Below are 18,109 nucleotides of genomic sequence, written 5' to 3'. Positions count from 1 at the left end.
CCTTGTCCTTTCCCCCCTTCCTATGCCCCTGTTTTATTTCTTCTTAATTTAGAAGATTTTTATACTCTTCTAGTAGTGTTCCCTCTTAAACCCATTCCCGAAGAAAGTAGGTTACAGGAACTACCAGCCTTCCTCCCCCATCTAATTCCTCTCTATCCATTCTTCCTCTTGCACCTCTGTATAAAATAATTCCTCTTTTTAGCTGTTCCTAAATCATTTTACTTTTTAAATTCATATCATAGTCAGGTTTACCTCAATCTTTCTTATGAGCTACCCAATTATTAATAAGAATCTTAGACACACATTTTACTTAAATAAAAGGTAAACAGTCTGTCCTTATGAATCCCTTATAATCAGTCTTTGGTATGTACCTTATATTTCTCTTGGTTCTTGTATGTTGAATCTTCTATTAAGTTCAGGATTTTTTTTTAACAAAGTCTTGAAAGTCTGAGAGTTTATTAAACATCCATGTTTTTTCATTCAGGATAATACTTAACTTTGCAAGGTATTATATTTTCGGCCAAAGCCCCAGGTCTTTTGCTCTTTGATATGTTGTGTTCCAAGACCTGCGGTCCTTTAATGTTTCTGCTGCTAGCTCTTATGTAATTCTAACTGTGCCACTATCATATTTAAATTGTTTTAATCTTGATGCTTTTAATATTTTATCCTTGAGCTGGGGGTTTCTGAATTTCACTGTGATATCCCTATGATTTTCCTCATAGGATCTTTTAAAAGTGGGGCTAGATGAATTTTTTCTATTTCTACTCCCTCCCTCCCACCTTGTTCTAATGCTTCAGGACAATTTTCTTTAATTATTTCTTGTATTTTTGTAACAAGATTCTTTTTTTGATCATAACTTTCAGTTAGTACGATTATTTTTATATTTTCTCATCTTGATCTATTCTCCAAATCTGTTGTTTTTCTTATAAGATGTTTCATTTTCTCTTCTATTTTTCATTATTCATGTTTGGTTAAATTATTTCTTGATCTCTTATAATTTTGCTGGCTTCACTTTGCCCAATTCAAATTTTCAAGCTGTCATTTTCCTCTTTGAGATTCTGGATCTCCTTTTCTAATTGGTTGACTTTCCTTTCATAACCTTCTTGTTTTTCTTGTATTATTCTTATTTTTTTTTGTAGTTTTTCCTCCATCTCTGTCATTTGATTTTTAAAGTCTTTTTAAAGATCTTCTATAAATTCTTTTTGAGCAAGTGACAATTTGAGGTTACTCTCTGGGGGTTTCTTTACTTCAATATCCTTCTCTGAAGATGAACCCCGGTCATCTCTATTCCCATAATAGGTTCCTATGGTTGGATTCTTTCTCCTTTGCCTGTGCATTTTCTATGGTAATAGCTTGATTTTTGTAATCACCTCTAGCCCTGGGGTATGGAGGATGGCGCTTCTTGCCCCAGATCTTCAGTTTTCCCCTCTAGCCTGGAACCAAAGTCAAACCTCCAAATTCCTGTAAGTGCCCACAGCCAGGGGCTTTCTGCCCCATCGCTTCTGCACTCACCAGGCATGTGCTGGTTCCTTCTCACCCCCACCGCTCTTCACAGAACAGCTGGGTCTGGTGTTCCTCTTCAGCAGAGGTTCCCTCAATCTTCCCGGGCTCAAAAGCCCAACTCCCCTCACTATGCAGGGTGAAAAGTTCCTGTGGCTGGGGCCGAGGCAGCCTCTCAAACAAACTAACCCCAGGACTTGCTGCTTGTTGTTTAAGTGGCTTGCCACTTGTGGTTAAAATGGAACAGAAGCTAGCCTAGTGGTGTTTACTCTTCCCAGAGACCAAACCTCATCCTGGGATTTTTCTTCAGATCTTCCCAAATTGTCTCAGGAAAACCCTGGTTGTGCCTCTATTCTTCTTTAACTCCAACCACACACACTTCGTTCACCTTAAGGTGCTATTTTAACTCTGGTGGGGGAAAATCTTGAGAGCATGGAATTTTCTGACCTACTCTGCCATTTTCCCAGAATCCTCTCAAACTTTCCGGTTTGTAAGTAAAAAGTGCTTTCCGATACATCAGTTTACTGGAACCTCCCAACAACCCCATGGACAGTACCTGCATTGTAATAGCAGAAAACCTGGGTACTTCCTCTAGGTTTCAGCTTTCTCAAGTGAAAAAAGAAAATATCACTACTACCACCAGTAGCACCAGTACTATTAGTACTAGTACTGCTACCATTACCCTTCTCTGAGGACTGTTGTGAGGATTGTGGTATGTAAACCTTAAAGCACTATACAAAATGTGAGTTTGTCCCTACTTGTATCTTGCTAGAACCCAAGTCTTCTGACACCTGGTTCTATGTTTGTTTCATGAGACTAGGAGAGAGATCAATGAGGGATACACCAAGTCTGGAACCTCAGTCTGTGAAAGAGTCCTAAGAATTTCCTATTGAAATAAATCTAGCTCTAATCAATTGGGATCTTCCCCGAACTCCTCCATGTCGGAAGTGAGACAGATGGCTTCACAAACAGGTTCCCAAGTCACTTCTAGCATTTTTATGGTGCCTACTTTCATCAGGCACTACGCTACATACCTTTACACACATTACCTCGTATTTGATCCAAACAACAAGCCTGAGAAGTAGGTGCTATTATTATTTCCACTTTATGACTGAGGAAACCGAGGCAAATAGAGGCCAAGGCATTTGCCCAAGGTCACATAGCTACCAGATTTGAACTCAGGTTTTCTTAACTCCAGGCCCAGCATTCTATCTATTGTGCCACATAGCTTTTTCCATTTCAAAATTTCCTCTTCTATTTAGCTACCTACAAACTACTATACCTACTATTCTAATTGTAAGAATTAGTTTTTTAAGGATATGAACTGGGTCTGGTCCTTGGGAAAATCCATCCCTCAGTCTAAATTCCTTTAAGTCAAATTACAAAACTGAAATAAATATTTGGACACCTATGAATTCCTGAATACTCAAAATCTTGCAATTTTCATAGATTTAATAGCATAAATACAAGTTATTAGTGTCATATTGGTGCTGATTTAGTTGAACACCTAATACTCTTGGCTGTATACCAAAAGTATGAAGATTGCTGTATTTACACTCCAGTTAGAACTGAGAGCCTCAAAAAATAAAAAACTGACCTTTCTCATCACATCAGCATTGTATCAGTCTAATAATGGCTACATGGTATCAGATAACATGGCATGCTTGTTTGTCATCTTTAAAAAAGCATTTCATAAAAAAATTGAGCATATGGTATTATTTTATATTATTTTCATTTGGTATCATGATCAGAAAGCTATCATTATTAAGTACTTATTTATATGGCATACCAACAGGCAGTGATTTAGAGCTATTTCATAATTTACCGATAATTAGAGCAGCAGGGACTTATAAATATCTAGTATCAAGAACGTTCAACTGTTGAAAATTAAAATAATAGCAGGGATAAAGGTGATAAGACTTGAAAAAGAAGAAGAAAAAAATCATTGTACAATGAAATACAACCAAATGTACACACACCCATGATTGCTTATAAAACGTAAAAAGTTACAATTTACTCTTTGCAATATATACTTAAAAGTTATGGGCCTTTTCAAAGCAAAACTTTGTTATATCAGTATTAGAAATCTTAGGTCTTATGCAGGTTATGAACTTACCAGGATTCTATATTAGGAGATGAAGTAATAATTTCTTCTGGAAGGAAAAATCTGTGCCTTTTTGCTGACTGAATTATCTCTTGGGGCATCCTTTTTGACACATCATAATAGTGACCAAATCTTGAAGATGATCCTGGGCCAGCCTAACGAGAAAGACTACATATCATTTTAAATAGTATTTTATTTTTTTCCAATTACATGTAAAGATGATTTTCAACATTCATTTTTCATAGGATTTTGAGTTCCAAATTTTTTTCCCTCCTTCCTCTCCATTCTCCCTACCCTCCCTAGATGGCAAGCAATTTAATATAGGCTATACATGTACAATCATGTTAAACATATTTCCACATCAGTCATGTTATGAAAGAAAAAAACAGAAAAGGAAAAAGCCATACAAAAAAGAAAGTGAAAATAGTACACTTCAATCTGAATTCAGACTCCATCAGTTCTTTTTCTGGATGTGGATAGCATTTTCCATCATGAGTCATTTGGAACTGTCTTAGATCATTGTATTGTTCAGAAGAGCTAGGACAATCATAGCTGATCACCACATAATATTGCTTTTACTGTGTACGATGTTCTCCTGGTTCTGCTCATTTCACTCAGCATCAGTTCATGTAAGTCTTCCACATTTTTCTGAAATCAGCTTACTAATTTCATATAGCACAACAGTATTCCATCACATTCATATACCACAACTTGTTCAGCCATTATGCAACTGATTGGTATCCTCTCAATTCCTGTGTCATTTTAGGATGATTTCGTTTATAAGTCTTAGCAGTCACATTAATTTGCTAATTAAACAATCAATTAACATTTATGAAACACCTATTATGTGCCAGGCACTTGGTTTGTAAAAGTACAAAGAATGAAATAACATCTACTACCAAGAAGCTTAGATGTTAAGCTGCAACAAGTGTCTTTAAACATTAGACACCATCAACAAATTCAGAGATCCTTAATTACAATTTTAAAATCTGTCACTTAGCAGTCTCTAATTTAGACTGTACCATACTTCAATGAATCACAATTAACTGAATAAGTATCAGTTATAAAATTATAAGAAGAACCAGGTGGGGTAGCACAGGGGATAGGAAGGTCTGGGCTTACATCCCACCTGTGAGACAGCCTGTCTATGTGACCTTGGACAAGTCCCTAACCCCTCAGTGCTCTAAGTAACTCCTAAGGCTACACATGGTAGGTGAAGTTCTGGACTGATGGCTTCCTACATCAATGAAATCACAAGACTAGTTTCTAGCCCATAATTATGAAACTGCATGATTATTATTTGGAGTGGCCCAATTGAGCCTGGGAGGTTCCTGTCATTTAAAATTTTTAAAAAGCATACCGATCCAGACTTAAGGTTAAAATCATCTGCATTCCTATTGTTGAAGGATTCTAGAAAGATCACTGTGAGAGTTTCTTGTTTGGTCAAACCCTGCAATGTACTGTTGCCCTGATTTCCATGGAAAAGACTAACTGCAAAACACACACAAAAAGAGGAGAATCACTCCAGAAGCCAAAAGGCTTTTACAGACTATAGGTCTTTGATCAGAGTTGTGGACTAAAACTTAAGCCATTTGGATTAAAATCCAACAAATGAACAATATTTCATAATTGTTATTAAGTATTTGCAATACATAAATGCCCAAAGATAATCATTTTTTAATTAATCAAAATGCCAAATTTAAAAAAAAACTGCAGAAAAAAATTAAAGTTAAATTTTATACCAATATTCAATCTTAATCAAATTAATTCCTAAATGAAGTAAAGGACATGTTCATGCCTCCTTGATGCTATACTTATGTTTCTTTATTTAAAATGTTTCACTGAAAATGTGTTAATGTGATCTTTTGCATCAGATTTCTTGGTCTGAACTCAGCAACTAAGTGTTTATTTAATTTTTTCTTTAATTTCAAAGATATCTAAAGCAATTTTATATTGGCATTTAACTAATATTGAAACACTGACAAACAATAACATTTTACATTAAAATATAAGCTTCATAAAAAACAGTGTAAAGTTATTTAGTCTAAAGGTTGTGAAAGCAATTTAAACAGGGTCTGTTCTTTGGCCTATAATCTATCCTTTATCCGGATTACAGTTCAAAATGTTTTTACTGCAATCTCTGCTAGAGCTCATCTTTTTCTTGTATAAGTCCGAGCCCCCTTAATGTTTTAGAAAGGCCTTGACTAACTGAACTTTGATCTGATGTCTTCATTGAGAAAAGCTCCAGGTTGCCCATTTCAGATGCAAATCCTCACTAAGGCCCCAAAGAGTTTAGTAAAGACAGCGAAAAAGAAGAAACAAGAAGTTTCCAGGATCCTCTTTGAGAATCCTGGGGCACATTGGTGTCCTTAATCCACGCTGCTGCAGGGATTAAGGTAGGTGATAACCTTTCTCGATTCAAAAGAATAAGTAGAGTGCCAACAAACTGGGTGGAGACTAGGATTTGGCTATAATAAAACACCATGCAATAAAAGCCTGGTCTATGTCAGAAGCCTCTGAATAGGCCTCAATGTACCACATTCCCAGGCCTAGTGGGGAAGCTTGCAAAAGCCTACCTGAATCAAGTAAGCATGAATAATCTGTTTTAGCAGACTGGCCATGGAGAGAGAAAGAAAGGGAGACTTTCCACTTCTTTTAAGTTGGACTTGATAAATTTATTAGTGGACTGAAGCTTCCTGGAGTCCTATGAGTGAGCGGGTGCAGAAAGAAATGCACTAAATTATCAGTGAACAAAGTATTCTTTTAGGCCACCACTAATTATTAGTATGTCTAATTATAATACTGAAGAGACAAAAAACTCATTTTTGAGACGAATAATGGCAGAAAATTAATTTCATGTGACAGTTTATCTACTGACCAAGAATAAAAATAGTTCATTGAAAAATAAAAATTAATCTTTACATCTTTTAGTTTCATTTAGCTCACTATTTTTAGTTAAGAATTAAAAATTAGTTTGGAATGAACAAATATGGCTTACAGATACACAATCAGATAGTATGAAACAATTATAACCCTTCAAATCTTTTATAGGAAACAATCCAAGAACAAAGATTGCTCCCCTCACTCATCCCCATGAAAGTAATTTAAGGTAATGAATTAATGTATATCTAAACAGATTTCTGAATCCCTCTAAGATTGTCAGGAGTAGTAATCAAGAACAATTAAGCTATTTTACCAAAAAACAAAAACAAAAACCCAAAACCCTGCCCAAATCAAGGTCTATATGAAAAAACTCCATAAATCATTATTTACTTAAAAATAAATCCATGTTAATTCTTCATGGCCAAATCACTTTAACACACCAGGCCTCAGTTTCCTCATCTATAAAATGAGGAGGCTCTAAGGATATGATCTCTAAGGTCTCTTTTAACTCCAGATCAGGGGTTCTTCAGGGTACAGACTGAGTCATTTACCAGTCAGTCAATCTAGATTCATTAGTGGCCTATTATGTGCCAGGCACTGTGTAAAGCCCTGCACCTCTGGTACAAAAAATAGCAAAAGAAAAACTTTGCCCTTAAGGATCTCACAATCCAACGGGAGAGAGACAAGCAAACAAACGAGCATAATAGGATAAATGGGAAAATTTGGTCATGACCAATTCTTCCCACAAGGGCTTTTCTTGGCAAAGATACTGGGGTGGTTTGCCATTTCCTTCTCCAGATCATTTTACAGATGAGGAAACTGAGGCAAACAGGGTGAACTGACTTGCCCAGGGCTGTATAGCTTGTGTCTGAGGCCAGATTTTATACTGAGGTCTCCTTCATTCCAGACCTGGTATGCTCTATCCACTGTGCCACCTAGATGCCCCCAAATAAGAAATGTTTGAAATAAGGAAAATACTAGAATTAAGAGGGGTTGGAAAAGGCTTCCTGCAGAAAATAGGATTTTAGTTGAAACTGGAAGTCAGGGAAGCCAGTTAAGTGGAGATGATGAGGGAGACTTTCAGGCATGGAAGACTTCTAGAGAAAATGCCTGAAGCTGAGAAATGCAGTGTCTTGTTGATAGAATGGCCACGAGGCCAGTGTTACTGGATGAAGAGTACATGGTATGGAGTGAGGCATAAGAAGACTGAAATCGTAGGAGGGGGATAGATGATGAAGGGCTTTGAATATCAAGCAGAGGATTTTGTATTTGATCCTGGAAGTAATAGGAAGCCACTAGAGTTTACTGAGTAGGGAGATAACATGGTTGGATGTGGGCTTTAGGAAAATCACTGTGGAGAATGGACTGGAGAAGTGAGAGCCTTGATGAAGGCAGATTCAGCAACAGGATATTGCAATAGTCCAAGATGAGGTGATGAGGGTCTGCACCAGAATGGCAGCAGTACCAAAGGCAAGAAGGGGGCATATTAAAGAAGGGAGTGTCTTAGAGATATTTCAAAGGTGAAACTGACAGACCTTGCCAACTTATTGGATATGGGGGGTAAGAAGGAGTGAAGAGATAAGGAAGACCCCGAGGTTATGACATGTAGGTTGCAAACTTGAAGGACTAGGAGAATGATGTTACCTTCTACTGTAAATGGGTAGTGAGCAAAAGGGGAGTTTTGAGGAAAAAATTACTGAGTTCCATCTTGGACATGCTGAGTTTAAGATGTCCATTAGACATCCAGTTTGAGACGTCTGAAAGACAGTTGGAGATGTGAGATTGGAGATTAAGAGAGAGGTCAGGAAAGGATCGGTAGATCTGCGAGATGGTAATTAAAACCATGGGATCTGATAAGACCACCAAGAGAAGCAGAAGACAAGTGGTATAGAAGGAAGTGATAAAAGGGCTCAGGACAAAACTCTGTGGGGAATCTACAGTTAGAGGGCATGATCTAGTATGTAGGTTTTGGCCATGGTCAGTGAAAGAATTTATTTTGCATAATTATGCATGTGAAAAGTTTTCTCCCTTCTTCCCTTCTTCTTCCTTGCTTTTTTCCTTCTTTCCTCCTTCCCCTCCTCCCTCCAATGTGAGGAAGCGGTGGGAAGGAACCAAAAAAGAAAAAAAAGTCCAATCCCAAAAACAAAATCTCTTTGTGTTTGAGACCCCCATATCTTTTTGACAGTCTGGCAAAACCTATGGGCCCCTTCTTGAATGTTTTTAAATTCATAAAATAAATTATGTAGGATTACAAAAGAAACCAATTATATTGAAATATGTTCATCAAAACATTTTAAAAAAAAGTTCATGGACTGTAGGTTAAAAACCCCTGTGATCAAATTATTTCCTTTATATGCCTCCTGCCATTAGAAAAGCCAGTCTGTAATTGTCTCCTAATGAGTCTTCCTTCCTTTGCTTTTTTCCCCACTCCAATCTATTTTTCATCCATAAAAATATCTTTCTCGTCAGTACAAAAGTCTTTAGTGCTTTTCCACTGTCTGAGTCAGGTTTGACCTCTTTTGCCTGGCATGTGAAGCCCTCCAAAATCTTTTGCTATCCTATGTGCCCACCCTTAATCTCCAATTACTCTCCTCCAGGCTCTAGAAAAACTTGATTACTCTTTCTTTAGTTCTTGGATTTCTCCTCATTCTTTGAGTCCCAATTCAAATGGCCTTTCCTCGATGAAATCCCACCTTCGAGCCTATGTGACACCCAATCTCACAACTATCCAGTGCACTGACCATGAAAGAATTAATTCTGGCAACCTCTATTTCTGTCTATTCCTTCTAGAAGAGAGCAAAGTTCCTAAGCCTCACACTTTATATTTCTCTCAGTGCCAGGCATAGAGATCCCACCCAACTGGCATGAAATGAGGATTCTTAGATGAATAATAATAAAAAAAAACCTCATTAGCTGTTGAATATTACTAATGAAATCTTTTTTATGGGTTTATGTAGGTCATTTTGCATTGTGAAAACTACTGTTCCATGATCCATAGACTATACCCTTCTCTGTGTTACTAGTTAGAGTAAAATGGTCTATGAATAGTCTACCTTACCTCTCACAGAAAAACTCCCCCCCTCCCAACCCAGTACTGATGATAGATAAATAAGTCATCTTTGTACACAGAAAATTAGCACATCATAAAAACTATAAAAAATTGACATAGAAAGCTTTCACTGAAAACACATTTATGATGTACTGTATAATATGATTACTCTTTTCAATTGCTCAGACTATACCAATCTGAAGTTTTTTAATAGTCATGACCACAAATGTTCACTGAATTCACTCACAATTCACAAATTTAGTCTAGTGACTAAGTTCAACAAGTTAGTCCAGTCACCAAAGCTGGAGGCAGCCTTTGAAATGGTTAGCATCTCAAGTCAGGTATCTTGTCTCCCATGTGGGCACCCAGCCCTTAGAAACCTGTACCTCTGTGGTTCTCTGGGCAGTCCTTAGGCCTACATGTGGTAGTGTGAGTCAGCTGCATGGAAGGAGCTCTCTTTCTTGGTGGTAGACTCCTTGCTACTGTCAGACTGGTTAGAAGCAAAGGGTACTTTGGACCATCTGAGTGGAGGTGTGATAGAAGGTCATTAGGCATGCTGGTGAGCTATCCAGGACTAACTACATTGTGAACGGTGGAAGCTCTCTGCCCTCCAGGGCAACAGCTCAGGGGGGCTGTAGTTATAGTCTCTATATTGTATGAGAGTAGAGCTTTGATCTTTGTCAGAGGAAAGAATATACATGTGGATGAAATGACGGATCCTGGAAATACATACATGTTTTAAGTCAATTCTACACATAAAATGTACTTCCTAGATGCTTGCAGAAGTGACCTGAACATGGAAGTGACCCTTGTTTTTCAAAGGCTTTGCTGATGCAGTAATGACAACAATAACTACTTACACCTGTATATTGCTCAGATATTACCCTCACAACAACCCTGCGAGGCGGGTGCTGTCATTACCTCCACTTTATAGTTGAGGAAACTGAGGCAAAGAGTGACTCATCCATGGTTCCACTGTTAGTAAGTATCTGAGTCTGGATTTGAATTATAGTCTTCCTGACTCTGCCTAAGTCCAAGGCTCTAGGCCCTGTGCCACCTAGCTATGGCTGGTCTAAGCAAGCTGGGCAGGCTTTAGCTGCAGGCCTGGCAATGGATTGTGTTTCTGCTTTAGAGGATTAGTCTAGCCAATTTCGGGGTGGCTTCTCCCCAGCCAGGTCATCACCAGGGGAGGAGGGATTTTTTGTTTTGTTTTGTTTTTTTGTCACAGTAACTAATGAAAACCACAGACTGTGGAGAAGAGGGGCCACAGCCTACATGGATGAAGTACCTGGTCGGCTGAATCAGGCCTCTTCTGAAGTAATAAAGATCTGCTCTTAGCACACAAAGGCAAACTTTTCAACTTTGGAAAGGCAATAAGAACAATCCCAAGTAAAACCACCTCCCCCCAGCCCTGGTGGAGGCAAACCAAGAGTCCGATGACCAGCACCCCCTTCCAGACTACTGGCCCTACATGGACTCTCCCTCCCCCTGTGCTCTCTCCTCCTAAGAAGAAGCCCCAGAAATGATGCAGACCTCTGCGACCTTGCCCTTTTCAGCGGCCATAGCTTTGACAGACCCTGAAAAGAAAGTTCTTGCCACCAAAGTCTTTAGCACCAAAATGCTTGGTGTTGTCAAATGATTCAACATCAGAAACAAATATAGTCTTATTGGTCAAGATGATAGTGAAGAAGTTGTGTTGGTACATTAATGTATGTATTTATGAACAAATGGGACTACTGGCCACCTGGACCAGCTGGTCTTATCATATGGAGCGCTGGGCCCATCTAACTGCCCTGAGGTTGAACCTTTCTATGTATATGCTGTTTCACCCTATTATAAAGTGAGCTCCTTGAGAGCAGGGGCTTTCTGCTATGCTATTTATATCCTCAGTATTGAGTACAGGAAGTATTAGTCTGGAGTCCTAAGAAAGATTTCAAAGGGTCCATAAATGTGAAAGGAAAAAACACTCTATTTTCATTAGCCTCTAACTAAAATCTGGCAATTCCTTCAATTATGAATGTAGGTAATAACGCATAGTAGTATTATTAGCAACCATGACAGTAATAGAAATCACATGTTTTCATATCACACAATAGTTGTTGCAGACATCACAGCATATTTCTTAAGCACATCACTACTTAGAAATAAATGTGGTCACTAGACCTGCTGTTAGATCACACATGATCAGTCGTCCTATCTAATGATGCTCATAGGATACAGCTGGCCAATTATTAGGGTCCACAGGCTTTACCAGGATGCCAAAGGAGTGCATGACACAATAAAGGTTAAGGATCTCTGACTTAGCTCATTGCTCTGCACCATAGGAAGTACTTAATAAATGCCTTCTCATTCATTCATACATTCATTCACCTGCCTTGTATTTTCCAAAGTTTTTCTTATGGTAACTCTGAGAGAACACGAATGACTATTTACTCTTTGCATTTATAATTTATTTATTCTTTGAATGAATTCAGCAAACATTTATTAAATTCATATTACTTGTAATGCTTTAGCTATTTGGAAGCCTTGAGGAAGGAATATCCAAGGATATCTGTATCTTCTACATAAAGAATATTTTACTGTTCAAAGCAACAAAACTTCTTATTCTAATTATTCTGGATGAAAGTATTTCTAAAATAAATTGCAGACTTCTCTAACTTCTTAAATAATACATCACCACAAGTAAATGTTCATTCATTTAAACAATAAATAAAATGAATTTAAATAAGTGAATAAATTTGTATAGGTATAGGAAAATTTTATACATATGTTTATTTACCTCCATTTTGGGTAAGTTTTGATAACGCCAGGCTATCTTCATGGAAGTATCTGGCTCTCCTTGTGATTTATGACTACTTATTCCATCAAGTTCTTTTCTATACTTATCATCATGTAATGGTTCAGGGAGTTCCTAATAAAGAAGAATAACATGTTATTAGAGAATATGTTATTAAAAATTATGATTATCACTAGGATTTTCCAAAGAACTAAAAATTGTTGCCCCAACAAACAAAAACACAAAGCTATGCCAACACATATAATTCTGAAATACAGAATGATTCAAATTAATTTCCCAACTAACAAGGGCTTAAGGCAAATGAATGCTTTTTAGATCACTCCAGATATTCTTACTTATACTTCAGATATTTACAACTTTGCTACTATTCCGAGAGGCAGATACGGCTTTTTTATTTATAGGTTTTAATCAAAGCTTAGAATTACAATTTACATATTATTTCTAATTAGAGCTAACATTTGCCATGAGGTAAAAATAAAGCATGTGTATAATCTGTTTACTGGTTTGTAATTCTAAGAGCCAAATGGTGTACTTCATTGAACTAACAAGGTGAAATAGCCACAATGAAAATAAAATCTAAAATCCTCAACATCACAAAAAAATCCAATTTCTATTCAAGGTACCCTTTTATTGGGGGGGGTGGATGAGGGGAAGGAGTGACACTTTGCCTTCTGAATTACTACTACTAATAATAATATTAATAAAAACAAAAGCAACAGCAATAAGAGCTAACGTCCATATAGTGTCTACCGCCTGTCAGGCACTGTGCTGAGCATGAGCACTTTATCATGATTATCTCATTTGTTCCTCACAGCAACCCCAGGAAGTAGGTGCTATTGTTATCCCTAGTTTACAGCTGAGGAAACTGAAGAAATAAAGGTTAAGTAACTTGCCTAGGTTCATTCAGCTACTAACCATCTGAGGCTGCATTTGAACCTGACCTCAAGCCAGGTCCTCCATCCACTACACCACCAGCAGAGAATGTTCTACACGATACTCTCAAGAAAGGGTATGGGACAAATGATGCAATGGGTAGAGTACAGTAAATTCCACAGAAGAAGGAAAATACTGTCATAGTCTTGGTTTATTTTTTTTTCTTTTTAAATTTATTTAACATATTTAGTTTTCAGCATTGATTTTCACAAGAGTTTGAATTACAAATTTTCTCCCCATTTCTACCCTCCCACCCACTCCAAGATGGCGTATATTCTGGTTGCCCTGTTCCCCAGTCAGCGCTCCCCTCTGTCACCCCACTCCCCTCCCATCCCCTTTTCCCTTCCTTTCTTGTAGGGCAAGATAAATTTCTATGCCCCATTGTCTGTGTATCTTATTTTCTAGTTGCATGCAGAAACATTTTTTTTTGTTTTTGAACATCTGTTTTTAAAACTTTGAGTTCCAAATTCTCTCCCCTCTTCCCTTCCCACCCACCCTCCCTAAGAAGTCAAGCAATTCAACATCAGCAAGTATAACTTGGTGATGTAGTAGATGTACAGTCATGTTGTATATCAGTATTTTTGTTTCCAAAGTTGCCCATTTCATACTTACATTAGATAGCAAATAAATTACCCTCTGCAGGTACTGATTCACTTCAAGTGACCTCAAAGTACATTAACTCTATATAAAGTAAATGATAGAAGTTACTAAGCTATATTTTTTTTTAAAAAAATTCCGACCCATAAAATATTTTTGGTTCAGGCATTTGAGCAAAATATATACATGATACAAGACATGGAATAACTTCTTTTTTTGATGAACATAAAATTTAAAGATTCTCAAAAATAAATATAATTATCATATCTGCTATTCAGGATAATGCATTTTAACGATTTTTTAAAATTTAATTAATTATTTATAAGATACAAATTCTATTTTGTCAAGATGTCAATTTAGATTACTAGAAGGCTTTATAATCTCATAGTTATTGGTACATGCTTGTGACAAAATTCACTATTCACTCAACAAAAAAGGGAATTCAACTATACATTTTGGCTTTTAGAAAAAAGATTTAGGGCTTCCTCCTTTACCATGCTCAAGTTTTTATTTGACTGTTACTTACTCTTTACAAATATCTCATGGTAAATTAGATATTTTGCTCTATTAGGTAGGTCATTTGTGATTAAGGAGAAGACCCTATAATCATTCTTAAATGAAACCTTTTCTTAATATGACTGTAATTCTCATTAATGTCAGATAACATACTAAGAGAACAGGATGAAATTACTCAACCTTTTCCAACAAATTAAAACTTTTTCTTAATTTAAAAATTTAAGAAACCTTATTCATAAGAGCAGAAAATCTGCACTTTCAAAACTCTTCCATGTACTTCAGTTCTTTGATAGAATATAATGTTAACACCATCAACTAATCTAAATTTAATGTGGATGAAATAGGTGTTGTTTTTCTTTTTAACAATTAGCCCTTTCTGCTGCATACCTGGAGGTAGAGTTGGAAAGGTTCAAATAGGTTAGAACCCCCCAGAGCCCAACATTACATTTTCCTCTGATTTGACAAGGTTGGTACGATTGTTATATGAAAAAACATTCTAATTTAACTTGTTTAATTAATAGTTTCCCCGAAAAACCACTGAATATTTTTGCAATCTTTTTGTTTAAATTAGTTTCATATAATGACTTTTTTCACAAAATAATTTTGTCTTTCCATTCCACCTAATAGGAATTTGATAGGTGAAGCCATATCATAATTCCCACTAAGTTGTATTATTAGGTTACAAAATGTACAAAGTATGTTACTTTTGCCCAACCAATAACTATAAAGCTCCTTAACATTAATTTTATAGAAGATAGTGGCAAATCAGCATAGGCTGGCTCCTTCCAGGTTCTATCCATAACCTTCTTCATGGCAGGAAAGATTCAGCCATAGATAGTTCTATCCTGGCACTGTTTTTTGAACTGTGACATTTTCTAAGACACCTCCCTCCTAGCCCCTCGCTTCTAGTTGGTAGAAATGTGACAGGTGAATGAGCAACCAATGACATAGATGGTAAAGTTCTCTCAGTGTTCTGTTTTTTATTTTTTATTTTTTTGAGGGAACTCTTATAATGGCCTTTAATCTACCCCTTCCTAACACTGATGGGAAATAACGGGGAATTACTAACCTACCACCTCATGGAATTCTTGATAAATGTATCTTCTTTTGTCTCTGAGATACTAAAACAGGCTTTTCCCTCAGTTTATAATGCTCACCTATACTATTTCTGCATGCATGATGTCTTCTGGCATCAATAAAGAAGTTAGAGAGTTGACTGTCTTATAAGGAAAAAAAAAATTGCTCAAAATACTACCTTAAACCTAGATGGCCCTACTGCCTATAATACTTACACTGGACAGAACCCATCCCTTGTCTCCAAATGAGGCCTCAATATCACAAAAAGAGAATGCTAATATTTAAATATAAGATCACTGAAATAAGACAGTGAACAGAAGGAAGAAATTACATTAAATTTTCACAAACTAGTGTGATATGAAAAACATCCACACTTTAAACTGTTATTCTCAGTTGGGAGACTTTCAGGTAATACCTGAAATACTTTATGGCATGTGTTATCTTTGCTAATCTCGAAAACACAATGGAAATGAAATCTACTCACAAACCACTGTTTAGGAAGAGATGGTAAATCCTGCCTTTGAATTCCTCTAACTCATTAAGCTGGCCATTGTTCAGGGGTTTTCAAAACTCAAACCACAACTGTCAAATTGCAGTATCATCACTTAACAAATGTGTCATCTCAAATATTTCCAGAAGGCAACATTATTACAAGATAATACATTTTAGACTTTAAGGTGCCTAGGAAAGACATTAATAAAACTTTTTTTAACTGCACAGGAGGCTGTCCTCCCAAGTGGAAGGTGCATGTGTGTATTCACATGCACATATGCACGTGTGAGAATATTCTAAAAAAAATCACATCACAGGGAAATGAGACTATACTAATCCTAGCTGGTACATTTTTCTACTTCAAAACATACTGAAAAACAAGGAGCTTACGGAAGTGGAGTAATATTACTCTTTGGAAATCAAGATGCCTAGGGAATGGAACAACGGGATTCATCCTGTGATAATTATCTGACTAAATATAAAAACGACACCTATTCTTCCTGTCTCAAGGAAGATGGCCTTGGCTTTTGTCATCTGAGCACCAAGATCCTCAGTGGGAAACAAAGGGAATGACAAATAACAGGGTAGCCTAGGCACAAAGGAAAACATAAAACAAAACAGGCTCTGGACCAAACTGAACCAGCCATTCAAACTGAATTCAAACAGAATCTGCTCATCCCTGACAGAGGGACAGAGCCAGCACAGGGCTCCCTGTTCAAATCTCAGCCCCGCTATTGCCCATGGGGCCTGGGCAATCACTTCTCCCTCACTTCAGTTCTCTCTACTCTGAAATGAGGGAATTGGACTAGACTTCCTTCAGGTCCTTTACAGATGTAACTCTAGGATCATGAAAATAAAACCCAGTCGAGGATGGCTTATTTAATACCAGTCATCTTTAATATGAACAGATCTCTTCCTAAATCCAACATAACTTTTTTGCTTTGTTGTGTTTTCCCTTTTTAATCCTAAAGTAAATGCCATTAAGAATCCTTTGGTGATGGTTTTTTCATTATTTCTGTCTTTAGATACCTCAACATTTATCTACCCCACAGGGCTGTTCTGTGGCACACAACATAACACAGGTTGTTCATTATTATTTCATTTTTCTAATATTTTTTGATAGATTTCTGATAGAAATAGCACTGGGGCAGTTTGCTGTCTTGCTATTTCTCTTTCATATTTAATGTTCTAAGGACTGCTGCAGGTATGGACAAAATAAATGCTTGTTATTACCAAATAAAAGGATTAGGATATAAAACCACTAAAATAATATTTGAGGTAACTCTATAAGCAGATAGGCCAACGGTTTTCTTCTCTTCAATCATACTTCTACATTTTGAAAGTTTTCCATTTGGTTTGATGATAGCTACTGAAAACAATGTTCTTAAATACTAATGGTCAGAGTTATGTCCAGGGTGTCGTACACAATCATTCAGTGCTGGTTTTGGTTTGTTTTATGATAGCATTTGTTGTGGTGGTTCTTGTTAATGGGTGATGATCCAAGAGTTCATCACCAAGAAGTCAGGATACTTCTGACAATATGGTCTGTTGCTGAGACTGTACTTGGAAGTTTTTCCAATACTGCAGGATCTGCCAGTGTTTACATGTCATTGGTGTACTCTTCAAAAACGGAAGGTCATACCCACGCCATGAGGAGGAATCAGAGGAGGACTTAGTTCTGGCTTGGTTTAGATATTTTTTCAAGTAACTTTTATTTCACCATACCACCTCCTTGGCACAATAAAAACCCAGGGAAAACACATGTGAGCTCCTAGCAGTATTAAAAAACTAGTATGTACACGGTCTAAAATGAACTTTTAGGAACTATAATTTTTTTTAAAGTTTGTGGAAACAAAATTAATTGTATTTTTTTGCTTCATATTTAGATGAATATTCCCAACTTTATGCAGAGACTTCACAAATTATCTCTTTAGTCAGTTGGTCAACAAGGATTTACTAGTATGTGCCTAGAACTATGAGAAACCCCTAACCTTTCTTAAATTCTAGTTTACCAGATACCTACCTAACATGATCAAAACTGAATTTTTAATTTTCCCCTCCAAACTACTTCCTTCACCTAGCTTCTCCATGCTATTAATGCTACCAGGATTTCAGTTAACTCAGGCTTGAATTAGTCAGATGATTCCAGTGTAACCTTTGG

General features: G+C 36.8%; 1 protein-coding gene across 1 annotated transcript in view; it reads right to left on the bottom strand.

Annotated features, from left to right (window-relative positions):
• ELP4 (elongator acetyltransferase complex subunit 4) overlaps positions 1-18,109 on the bottom strand; it is a 245,612-nt gene that overhangs the window by 189,943 nt on the left and 37,560 nt on the right. Inside the window, exons 4-5 of the mRNA XM_036764094.1 lie at positions 12,316-12,447; positions 3,617-3,759 (exon numbers count right to left, since the gene is read on the bottom strand). Of these exons, the coding sequence (XP_036619989.1) occupies positions 3,617-3,759; positions 12,316-12,447 (275 nt within the window). The remainder of the gene's footprint in view (positions 1-3,616; positions 3,760-12,315; positions 12,448-18,109) is intronic.

Source organism: Trichosurus vulpecula, chromosome 6 (assembly GCF_011100635.1).
Source record: "Trichosurus vulpecula isolate mTriVul1 chromosome 6, mTriVul1.pri, whole genome shotgun sequence".
Classification (NCBI taxonomy): domain Eukaryota; kingdom Metazoa; phylum Chordata; class Mammalia; order Diprotodontia; family Phalangeridae; genus Trichosurus; species Trichosurus vulpecula.
The sequence above is the reverse complement of the archived record's forward strand: the minus strand, read 5'-3'. Positions and strand labels throughout refer to the sequence as shown.